General features: G+C 34.9%; 1 protein-coding gene across 1 annotated transcript in view; it reads left to right on the plus strand.

Moving 5' to 3' along the window:
- The window catches only part of LOC110458204, a 2371-nt gene extending 2070 nt beyond the window's left edge, over positions 1–301 (plus strand). Inside the window, exon 3 of the mRNA XM_021509807.1 lies at positions 27–301. Coding sequence (XP_021365482.1) covers positions 27–301 — 275 coding nt within the window. The remainder of the gene's footprint in view (positions 1–26) is intronic.
- Positions 302–12749: the final 12448 nt, after the last annotated feature.

The following is a 12749-nucleotide window of genomic DNA, read 5'->3' on the forward strand; positions in this document are numbered from 1 at the left end:
CGTGGTCGTGGTCGTGGTCGTGGTAGGGGTCGTGGACGTGGTCGTGGTCGTGGATGTGGACGTGGTCGTGGTCGTTGATGTGGAGGTGGAGGTGGTCGTTGACGTGGACGTGGTCGTTGACGTGGACTTGAACGTGGTCGTGGACTTGGACGTGGACGTGAACGTGGTCGTGGACGTGGATGTGAACGTGGTCGCGGACGTGGACGTGATCGTGGTCGTGGACGTGGATGTGAACGTGGTCGTGGACGTGGACGTGAACGTGGTCAGAAATGACGGCCAAGACAATGCATTTGATCGTTGACTTTAATTGGACTTTGAACTTGGGGCTATGGACTCAATTGTGTTTGCCACACACTGCATCCTACATAGTCCCTTAAGTTTAGTTGAGTTATCTTCAGCAAGCTAAAGTTATGACCGCAACAATGAATTTGACCTTGGACCTGAATATAACTTTAACCTTGGGGAAATGAACCCAAATAGTGTTTGCGATACTCTGTCCTGCCATCCTACATACATGTATATCCCTTATATTGCATTGAGATATCTTCAGTGAGTAAGAAGTTATGGCCTGGACAATGATTTTGACCTAAGACCTCAATGTAACCTTAACCTTTACTGTATAGACTCAATTGTGGTTTGCAACAGACCATCTTGTAATCCTGCATTTACTCCTTTAATTTCATTGAGTTACCCTTAGTCAAAACGTTTGGCCCAGACAGTGAATTTGACCTTTGAAATCAATGCGACAATGACTTTAGATGTACTGACCCTAGAGTAGTATGCGACACATACGCCTTATGCGCCTTATCATCCTAAATTTATTCCTTAAATTTTATCAAGATATCTTCAGAGGTTCAAGAGTTATAGATCAGATTATGAATTTGACCTATGACCTAAATGTGACCGTGACTTCGGCTGTATTGAACCTAGAGTTGGAACCCTATTCACCGCTCAACCATCCTACATATGTTCCTTTAATTTTATTTCGATATCTTCAATGGTCAAAATGTATGACTCTGACAATAAATCTGACCTTTGACCTCAATGTGACCTTTACCTAGGATGGAATGACAAACAGATGGATAGCTGCTATGCATATGCATTTGCAGCAATGTACTCCCCAATATTTGTTCATGGAACATAAAGAAACAAGAGTCTTGTATTGTTCAACTTGATATTTAAAAAATTAAGGCAACGTTTTGTCAATCAAAGTAATATTGCTAATGTATCCCCAATTTGTTCTCATTCTTTCTGGCATTAAGGATGTTACAAAGCAAATCTGGTTGTAATTAGTATATATATGTGTATATGATTATAGAGTTGCCTTTGGTATTTCAGCCATTTCCATCAGCATGTTATGAACCTTGGATTAAGTCATGAACATGAGTACACCTGTATCCATCTGTCCATACACTGCAATTGCATATATGGTTATTAGGTACGGATCTCAACTCTTTCCATGTTATGATCAAGGGAGGGAGTCCTTTGTGAGGGGTTCGGAGAGCCAGACCCTGGCCCAATATAGAAAGTATGATTGAGTTTGTCTCTTATGTATGTATGGGTATAGGGCAGGAATCTTGACCAGTTTCATGTTCTACCTTAGGAAATCTGGAAAATGCTTAAATTTAATAAAAATCTTTTATCCATTCCAAATTTTTGTTCAGTCAGTGCACCGTTTAAAAGTAATACAAAGTCAGAGAAGATAACCAAGTATCTTTCTAAGGAAAAAAATGACAATTTGCAGTTTTTGTTAGAAGATATCCTGTATCAGAAAATTTTAATCCTGAGGGAATTTGTCTATTTTACACCTTAGTAATAGGGAAATTGTGAAAATTAAGAAAAATCAACATTTATCAAACACACATTTAACAGAGGTCTTTATTTGTTCAATGGCTCCGCTAGAAGTCGAGCCCGGGACCTCTGACTTACTAGTCTTACGCTCTACCGAATAAGCTAAAGAGAAATTCTCCCTAGCCGAGACGGTAGGAAGCAGCTATTAGTTTACCTGGGTGACACACATTTTTTTTTCTTCAATAAGTGCAAATTTGAAGTATTGCACTGTTTCAAAATGATACAAAGTCAGAGAAGATATATCCAAGTTACATTCTGAGGAAAAAAATGACAACTTGCAGTTTTTGTAAAATGTGATATTTTTCAGTATTAGTTTGTTAATTGCGACTTGAAATACTTGATAAAAATAAAAATTGTGAGATTTCACCTTGTTTTAGACTAAATATTTGTCCTTTAAACTGGAATTAGTGTTAAGTTTGAAGATATATCAGAAAAAATATTCTGGGAGAATTTGACTATTTTCCACATGAGGAAATGTGGGGAAAATGTCGATTTGAGAAACATCAATATTTTTTTCCAATTACAGCAGATTTATAGTATGACTGTGTTTTTTTTAGTTATACAAGATAATTCAAAATGAAATATCTTAGGAGAATTTGAAAATTTGAGTATTTTATAAAATCAGATTTTTTTTTATATTGCCACAGTTTTTACCTGTTAAAACTTGAAATCCTGACATTTCAACAGATTTCAAACTAAATATTTGGCTGTTATGTAGAATTAGTGTTAAATTTGAAGATACATTAAATTTTTCGTTCCTGGGAGAATTTGAATATTTTCCACCATAGAAATTGTGGTGGAAATGTTGAAATTTAAGGAAAGTCAATATTTCAAAATAGACTTTTTCTCAAAAATAACATATTTGTAGTGTCCCTTTGCTTTGTTGTTATAGGAAGTCATAAATGATGATTGAAAAGGAAGTTCCTGGGGAGATTTTTGGAAATTTGATTTTTTTTTACAATTTCAGGTTTTGTGAGGTATTATATTATTACCTCCTGCCATACTTTTTTTTTTTTTTTTGTAATTTGTTTTTTATTTTCAATTTTATGTGCAACATACATCTTCATCAAATTAGCAGATATCATAATCATCATTCATCAAGGATCATCCATCATAAACAATAGCCTCATTACCAACACATCTCCCAGACGTGAATCGTCATCATCATCATCACCATCATCATCAAAGTAATATCACAGTAATATCATTCAATATACTTCCTTTCATTTTCGATTCTTCATAATGTCATTGTATCTTCATAATCATACAGAGAAAAAAATACAAATCAACACTGGTCATTACCATAAATACTCGCATCATGTACATGTGATCATCATCCTCACTGTTATAATCAAGAAAACAAGAACAAAAAAATATACAAGGCATGATTTCATCACATCCTAATCAGCATCATTCATTACCGCATGCCATCCATACTCTATATCTCATCATTCCTACACATCATATTTTGATCACCTTTCACATGTCACATGACGCTCACATCCTGACATCATACACATAAAGTTGAGGGAGCAGTAACAAAACATATAAACAATAAATTGTCTATTGTATGCCTGTAGTGATAAGTAAGGTCAGATTTACATGTCTATTGTATACCTGTAGTGATAAGTAAGGTCAGATTTACATGTCTATTGTATACCTGCAGTGATAAGTAAAGTCAGATTTACATGAATGCATATTTCACTTTATTGATTGGACAGACAAGAGAAAGTAGGAAGAATTAAGTCGAAAGAAAAGGAAAGAAAAAAAGAGAAGAAAAAAATATAGAAACAAAGTGGAAGAAAAGGTTGGGAGGTAGACAAGACATAATATTTTCAGCTCCTGCCATACTGGATACAATTTGAAATCCTGACATTTTAACTAATTTCAGACTAAATATTTGGCCACTAAGTAATATATTTGATAAATTGGACGATACGTCAGAATGTTTTGTTCCTTGGGGAATTTGACTACTTTCCATCCAAGAAAATACAGGAAATGCTAAAATTTCAGAAAAATCATTATTATTCCAAAAAACACTTTTTTCAATAAAATGAAGATTACCAGTATTGCACTTCTTAATTGACATACAAAGTCATGTTTTTTGGTAAATTTATAGGATTTCTTTTGGTATGTTGTCATTTGTTTAACTTGATAAAACTTGAAATTGTGACATTTCAGACTAAATATTAGGCTGTTAATTAGGATTATTTTGAAATTTGAAGATATATCTGAATGATTTGTTTCTAGTTATCAAATGGTTGTAAGATTAGACATAACGAGTTATTAAAAGTCACGAAAGTAATTTTCTGCGGAGTATTTGGAAGAATTATTTAAAAGTCTGAGTTTTTTGCATCTGATGCAAAACCTTATATTCTTATATAACTTGAAATAATTACAATCTAGCTGATTTCAGACTGAATATTTATTTCTGATTTCAGACTGAATATTTATCTGTTAAGTAAAAAGTAATGTTTGGTATGTAGATGTATCAAAATATTTTATTCCTGGAAGAATTTGACTCTTTTCAATTTTTGAATTTGGAGAAAATACCGTAATTTTCGCAAATCAATATTTTTTGAAAAGATTTATAGTTTTATTGTCATTCAAAAAATTATAGAAGATAACCAAACTAACTTTCTGAAAAGATTCTTTTTTTTTTGTAAAACTGGTGTGTGTATGGTTTCTTTTTATGTATTAGCTGGTATATTGTCACTTGCCATACTTGATAAAATCACTATATTTCATTTAGTTACAGACAAATGTATGGTAAGTTAACATTTGCAGATATATCTGAATATTTTGCATGAAGGAATTTGACATTTTTCACCTTAGAAAATTGGGGAAAATGTTTAATTGTTTAAGAAAAATCGATATTTTTCCTAAATACTTTTTCTTTCTATAAAACACTGAATATTTACAGTATTCGCTTTTAATGATTCAAAGTTAATCATTTTAATTTTATATATTGTAGTATATTATTACGGATTTAAGTCCTGATATTATGTATATCTATATGTCACTCATGCAAGGATCAGTAAGCCTACCATATCTTGTTCACCGGGAAAAAATGTAAAAAACCTAACCACTTGCCAACAAAACATGCTCATCGTTTACCTTCATGAAGCTTTCAACATTTTGCTGTAACGTTGCTTCTTATAAAAGCAAACAAATGCACAACGATATCTCGGAAAAGTCGACTATAACAACAACATTGAGTTACGTCAACGTAGTTTTCCATGTGATGTTTACTTTACGATACTACGAATTTCAAAACAAATACTGAAATATATCAATTTTACAAATGATTTTTCAGCTTATATTTCAATAATATAATGACAACCCGACAATACAATAGAAATGCCGTTTTCAAACATTCCGATAGTCTACCATGCATCCTCGGCCTTTCGGAACACCTAGTAACAACGAATTATAATTTGTAATAATATGTAACTAAACACGTTTTCTTGGATGTATATACTGATACAAATTGTTAGATTAAGTCAATAATCCATTTACTTAGTTTTATTGTGGACCAAAGCTTACATTTATCGTTCTTAGTCCTATCCAGATATGCACAACCGTCTACGCACAATTACTATTTCCACATGAAAACTTTCCGGAATCCGCCATCCGGTATACCGTTTTTTGCTTATCTAGCCCGAGTGTAAATTTAAGTAATAATTTAACCAGAAACTAAAGAGTCACTAAAGAAATAACAAGGTATACCCCTGCATCAGTACTAGAGGACAAAACCCTAAACAGTACATATATGTCAACTCTGTGTCATCGAGAGGAATGTTCCGTTGAACCATTTGATCGCTTCGAAGTCTTAGGAACCAATCTGATCTCCTTATCTATATGTATGGTGTGAATATTTGTTCGAAATGATGCAGGATACTATTTTATTAATAAAACATGGTCCACTGCACCATGGAACTGAAGGTAGAGGTCATTTCACTTTACACCGGTATGTGTTGTGCGAACACTCTCTGCAGCAATCAACATGTCCACGTCGGACGAGTGCTTGGAGTTATTCCGGACCTGATAAGCTAAAAGTATGTATTTTACATTATACACAAATATTGGCAAGTAGTCGGGAGAAAATGAACAAGTATTATCAAAATAGCACTTGTAGTAGGCACGATATAGATGGTAATAATTCATCTTACCCTTTTATGAAAATAACAGCAATTCTTTTTAACCTAGTCAACGATGCGTAAAATATAGTTCAAAACACACTAAAACAGCTATAAGGGCATCACAAATATGAAAGTTGATAATAACGCAATCATGTACCAGAAGTAGTTAGAAAAGAGAATTCGTGAAGATGTATGGAAATATGTCATTTTATGGATTAAACAATAGTGCTAAGACATTTGAAAACAGTATTAGTGTATAGTAATAAGTAGTCTTCTGTCTTATCCCACTATTCAGTCACATCTATAAATACTTATTAAACAGGAAAAAAGGGAGCACGCATTTTTAAATGTGTTACATAATCAAAAATGGAATAACGTATTCAATACAACGCAGGCACTTGGAGAGAAATGTATAACCGACCTTCCCGTGCAACTAGAAATAAAATTACAAACCGCACAATATAGAGGTAAAGGTTACTAAAGGTTATGATATGGTCTTTCAAAACAAGCGCTGATAAACATGATGAAGGATCAGTAAACGGTACAAAAGTTTTGTTCATACAGGGGATGCGTGGTCTCGTCAATTTACCTCCCCCCTTTCAACGCATCAGTTAATCTCTCCAATTCCGACCGATTGACAACTGCGTATTCGTGGTCTGGTCAGTTTACTTCCCCACTTCCAACCACATGGCAACCGTGTATTCGATGTCTCATCAGTTTACCTTCCCCTCCTATCCAATTGACAACTGTGTATTCGTGATCTCATCAGTTAACCTTCCCCCTCCCAACCCATTGACAACTATGTATTCGTGGTCTCATCAGTAAACCTCCCCCTACCAACCCATTGACAACCGTATATTCGTGATCTCATCAGTAAACCTCCCCCTACCAACCCATTGACAACTGTGTATTCGTGATCTCATCAGTAAACCTTCCTCCTGCCAGTCCATTGAAAACTGTGTATTCGTGATCTCATCAGTAAACCTCTCCCTCCCAACCCATCGACAACTGTGTTTTCGTGGTCTCATCAGTAAACCTCCCCCTCCCAACCCATTGACAACTATGTATTCGTGGTCTCATCAGTAAACCTCCCCCTACCAACCCATTGACAACCGTATATTCGTGATCTCATCAGTAAACCTCCCCCTACCAACCCATTGACAACTGTGTATTCGTGATCTCATCAGTAAACCTTCCTCCTGCCAGTCCATTGAAAACTGTGTATTCGTGACCTCATCAGTTAAACTCTCCCTCCCAACCCATCGACAACTGTGTATTCGTGATCTCATCAGTAAACCTCCCCCTCCCAACCCATTGATAACTGTGTATTCTCGGTCTCATCAGTTAACCTCCCGCTTTCAAACCAATTGATTACTGTGTATTCGTGGTGTTATCCGTTAACCTTCCCCCTCCCAACCCATTGACAACTGTGTATTTGTGGTCTCATCAGTTAACCTTCCCCCTCCCAACTCATTGATAACTGTGTATTCGTGGTGTTATCCGTTAACCTTCCCTCTCCCAACCCATTGACAACTGTGTATTCGTGGTCTCATAAGTTAACCTTCCCCCTCCTAACCCATTGACAACTGTGTATTCGTTGACAAGTCCTGAGCTAAAGTTATCCACAACGGCTGTTTCCCGTCATATTATCACAATCGACCTACATGTACTATGTCTCATCCTTTTTATCTTGTTATTCAAGTATCTCTGATTTCTGCAGCACTTTACCCTGCCTTTCTTACACTAATAACTTCTTTTATTGTGTCTCTCAGTAAAGGTGATATATAGTTATGTAGAATACATGTACATTGTGTAGTTCTGCCAAAAATCAGAGCTTAAATATATCAGTAGAAGGGATAACTTTTAAGTGCAGATTTAAAGAAAGTTGTGATGCAACATATATATTGTTTGCCTTGTGAACGAATAATTTATATAAAGTTTAATGTCTAGCCATCAGCTTTCCAGTTAAGATTATAATGAAATATGCACAACTTTAGACCAATTCTAGAGGAACCAATGTGGGTACTTCAAAAATCCCTCCAGCACTTTATGAAATATAATGTCAACAGGTTTTAACTGTCTAATTCCAAAATGGCCACTTCGTAGTCATTATTCAGAGATCAGCCTAAATATTGAACATACACAACCAGGGGGCCAAGAGGAACTTAACTATATAGATCCGTTTAATCATTCTTGAGAAATAGCAATAACAAAACTTATTTAAATGGCGTTCAATGGGAATGGGTTGGTTTGAACTTTCCACAATCATCTGATGGTGGGCTGCTTAAAATCATCTGATGGTGAGCTAAACGATACATTACTAAATGAAGAAAGTACCTAATTATTGACTCAAGTGAAGGCGGCCTTGAGACTCAGACAATGGACATGATAAAGTACGCTACGCAAGTATCAATTCTTGTACATTTGGAAAATGTTGTATTTTCTGGTGACTGTATCGGGTATTTGTATTGTATAATTAGTAAACATATGTATGTGCAAATGTGGAATTAGTAAATCCATGTTGTGCTAACTTGACATTTGTATTTGGAATTTAAACATTGATATTAGGTTATATCTATCTATTATATCTATATTGAGTGATTTAATAAATGCAATGTAAATGGAATGCAATCTAAATGGAACGCAATGTAAATGGAATGTACTGTAAATGGAATTTATATAACACTAGATTGCTTGTAGACTGGCTACCAGCCCCTAAGTTTTTTTGAAGAATGTCTCGGCTGCATTCTACTCCTAGCTTATCTCTCCCTAGTTGTTTTCTTAATTATTCAATATTCTAGAGGCGGTGGCCAGTCTAGATTGCTTGATTTGACTGTTAATCCTTAATACATAGCCATAATTTTAGCTTTGCACTTTGTGATAAATACATTTGATGTAATTATAATGAGATATCGTGTTTTTTATTCAAAATATTTAGTACTGATCGTGTCTTTGGAAATGTTTTGTAGTTTCAACTGTATATTCTAGTTTCTTTTGAAATATTTTGTACCACTTTTGATTGTCCATTTGTTATTTTATTTCCTTTTTACAAAAAAAACCCCAACTTTTTTAAGTATCCTATGCATGTAAAAAGTTAAATCAAGATATACGACATGGCCTCGTAACATATGACAAGTCAATGAACCAAGTTGAAATATAAGGCTGACTGTGATTCGTCTGCCTCTGTTATTCTGTATCAGCACTTTTCTTTGTTCACCAAAACGTTTTGAATTTGGTAACACACTCCCACAGTAACGATTCATATCAATGAGCATTATTAGGTAAATAAAGGATATGCTCATTTCCCTTCTTAAAATAGCTGTACAAATATAGTCCAGAAGTCGGGAGANTATAAAACACATTCATGTAAAAAGCAACCGTCGGCAGTATTTGCTCGTTTACGGAAAGTGCCGACGTTTTGCCATTGGTCTGCCTTTGTTAAACTAGTCATTCAAGAGTCTGGTCATACACAGTACTTAAGAATTACCATCACCAGAAGGCAGGGTTTTACTTTCGTATCCGGAAGATATTTTAACGCCGTTAAAACATTTCAAAGAACAAGGAAATTAATGAAAAAAACTTACCTGTACATGCATTCCTGAAGTATCCGTGTATTCACTATTATCTCGAGAAAACATTAAGAAAATGTCAATTCTCCATAATAATGTCATATATTTCCACTGAATAACTCATAACTGAGCACAAAGCCAACAAGGTTAACTGAGGGTAGAAAAAGTATGCAAAGCAAGTGAGATTTTACCTGTACACCATTCAAAACACTACAGGTTTCTCACTCGGGTAATCTGGCTTGCCTTGTATCAATAGCTTTGTTAGCTTCATGAATTATTGTAAAATATCCAATGAAAATAGACTACATGCAATCAATATTGAGATTTGAAGCATTTTCTCGATAATAATGAAAACACGGATGCTTCAGAAATGCTGGTACAGGTAATTTTTTTCATAAATTAAAATATTTTGACTTCAAAAGTTGAAAAAAGGTGTGTCTACCTTTGACCAATGGAATCATTTACCAGAATCCTGTAAAGACCCAGTACTATCGTCACAAAGCGATAGCACTGGGTTTGACCTAGTCTCGTTCAACCAAACGCTTGATCACTTGTAATTCAAGAGTCTGGTCAAACACAGTACTTAGAAATTACCATCACCATAGAGTAGTGTTTTTACTTTCGTTTTCAGACTTTATGTCAACGCCGTTTAAACATTTCAAAGAATAATGAAATGAATGAAAGAAAATGTGTCGAATCTCCAGAATAATGGCACATATTTCCACTGAATAAATCATAACTGAGTACAACGCCAACAAGACTGACTGAGGTTGGAAAAAGCGTGCAAAACAAGTGAGATTTTACCTCTACACCATTCAAAACACTAAAGGTTTCTCACTCAGGTAATCTGGCTTTAAAAGGAATGCATTAAAATGTTCAATGTCATTTTGCGCCCCTCAAATTCTGACTTCAAAAGTTGAAAAAGGAGTGTCTACTTTTGACCAATGAAATCATTTACCAGAATTCTGGTGAGCCTCGTTATGACCTCACAAAACGTAAGCACTTGGTTTGACCATACTCTCTGTTCGGCGTAGCTTGTGCAGACAATAAGAGTCTGGTTGAACGAGACTATTGTTAAACACGTTTCAAACAAAAATAAAGAATCTCATGTTTATTGTCTGTTTGGCGGTAGCGCACTAAAATAACTCAATCGCCTGCGATTCATTCCCTTCCGAGAATGAGAAAACGAAAGTGAAAGTGCATTAATGAAGAACTTTGAAACCGTTGGAAACGATTCCAATGATACAACATACTCAGGACAGATTGTGTCTATAAAGCCGTTCTTTCGTTTAAGTATAGTGTAAAGATTTATATACATACTATTCTTCATATCTCATATCTATTTGTGGAAAGGAAAGAGAAAATATCTCAATATTATATCATGTATTAGTATTTTTCGCTTTTGTTCAAGGGTGAATTAAATCGGATATTGTGCTATACATAACAAATATATGTTTACAAAAAATATAAGCCACTATTTGACAATTTAGCCAATCGACCTAGAAAGCCAAACAAAACATATTTCACATTCGTCTGAATAACGAAAGTGTATAGCAAATCAAAAATTCAGAAGAATTTCTTGGTAAATAAATAAGCTAAATTCTGAATACAACGACTGTACACTGTATATCAAAAACAAAGGTTGAATAATAAAATAATGAAATGAATTAGCATTCACATTCAAATATGAGGAGTTGAACACGCTAATAAGATAAATCAGTGGTACTTGTTTAACGTGTAAAACTGTAATATCAGGTATATAACTTGGCGAACGATTACAACGTCTTAGATGCAGTCTTACCTTACAGGTTTTCCTGAAGGTACAATCTTGTATCTGAGCTGTCTATCTTATTGACAACGATTAAAACTGTCTTTGTTCAAGTCATTAACACGGAATTAGATTAGAGGGAATCCCTGCTATCTAAGTCCGTGTCCTTGTTGATGACCGACTTTCAACCTTCCGATGAAAAAATATCTCCGTTAAAGCACATGATTGACATTTTTTTCTTTTTTTTGCGTTTGTTTTTCTTTTCAAATAACTAATCATTACTAATCATTGTACACCTGAAAAGAATGCCGACCTACACTCAGAGTGGTGAGATAGGGGTAAAGATACCACTGCCTTCGTCACTAAGGGAAGTAACTCTCAGAAATTATACTGTTGAATACATGCCCCAGCCCTTAGCATTTTGTTCCACTTATTTCATTTCGTCTTGATGAGGTGTTAATTTCCTTACCTTCAAACTGCCATCCCATGACAAGGGATCAACAAAGTTTTAATTACTAAATACCGAAAATAATCAACTAAACATAAACGTGTAATAGATTTAATACAGTAAAATGTATCCCCTCTCAAGGGGAATGGGTGATATGAGGGAAATGAAATTCAAGATTTCAATAAACCATCATTCTATGCCGGTATGACCGAAAATCGGTTAAATCCATATTAAACATGAATATTATTTGATTTAAGCATATCTGGTCCTGAAAGAATCTGTTGAAAATTTACCTAATTTGACCTTTATGGGCATCGAACCTCATGCCCTAAGATTGAGTTGGGAACTTAATGTTCATACTTTCTGACTTACAATCACAATATATTCATTATAACCTAGAGTTGAATTATTTCCAACTAAAACTAAAAAAAAAGATACATTCTTAAGTGATATTTTCCGATATAAATACAGTTCCATTAGCGGTTGAGACTAAGTACAGTTATCTTTTTTATGTTCCATACTGGTTTCCTTTTGATTTGACAGAAATATGAGATAAAACCCAATAGTTTGTCGCGTTATATTTTCGACCAGGATGGTTTAAGTGCAGAGCCTTGGTGTTACATTAACTGGAAGTAAGAAAATGTATCGGCTTCCAGCTGTACGATTAATGGAATTAAAAGGTTTTTACTTATCTTTTTACATTCACATACAGTTAGAATTACGCCCAAGTATCCACCTAGGTTCAGTTCGTTCTGCGTGCGGCTTGCGTGCGGTTAGCGGTAGTCTAGCGTCTAGAAAGCGATCGTTCACCGTTCGAGCACCGTTCGTATGTTTCGTCTGTTTCGTTCGTATCAGCTAAATCGTTCCGTTCGGTTATTTCGACCGTCCCTATCGTCCAATTATTTCATTGGGTCGTTTAGTTCGGCTACTCCGTCCGGCTGTTCCGTCCGGCTGTTTAGTTCGATCGTCTA

Source organism: Mizuhopecten yessoensis, unplaced genomic scaffold, assembly GCF_002113885.1.
Source record: "Mizuhopecten yessoensis strain PY_sf001 unplaced genomic scaffold, ASM211388v2 scaffold9501, whole genome shotgun sequence".
NCBI lineage: Eukaryota > Metazoa > Mollusca > Bivalvia > Pectinida > Pectinidae > Mizuhopecten > Mizuhopecten yessoensis.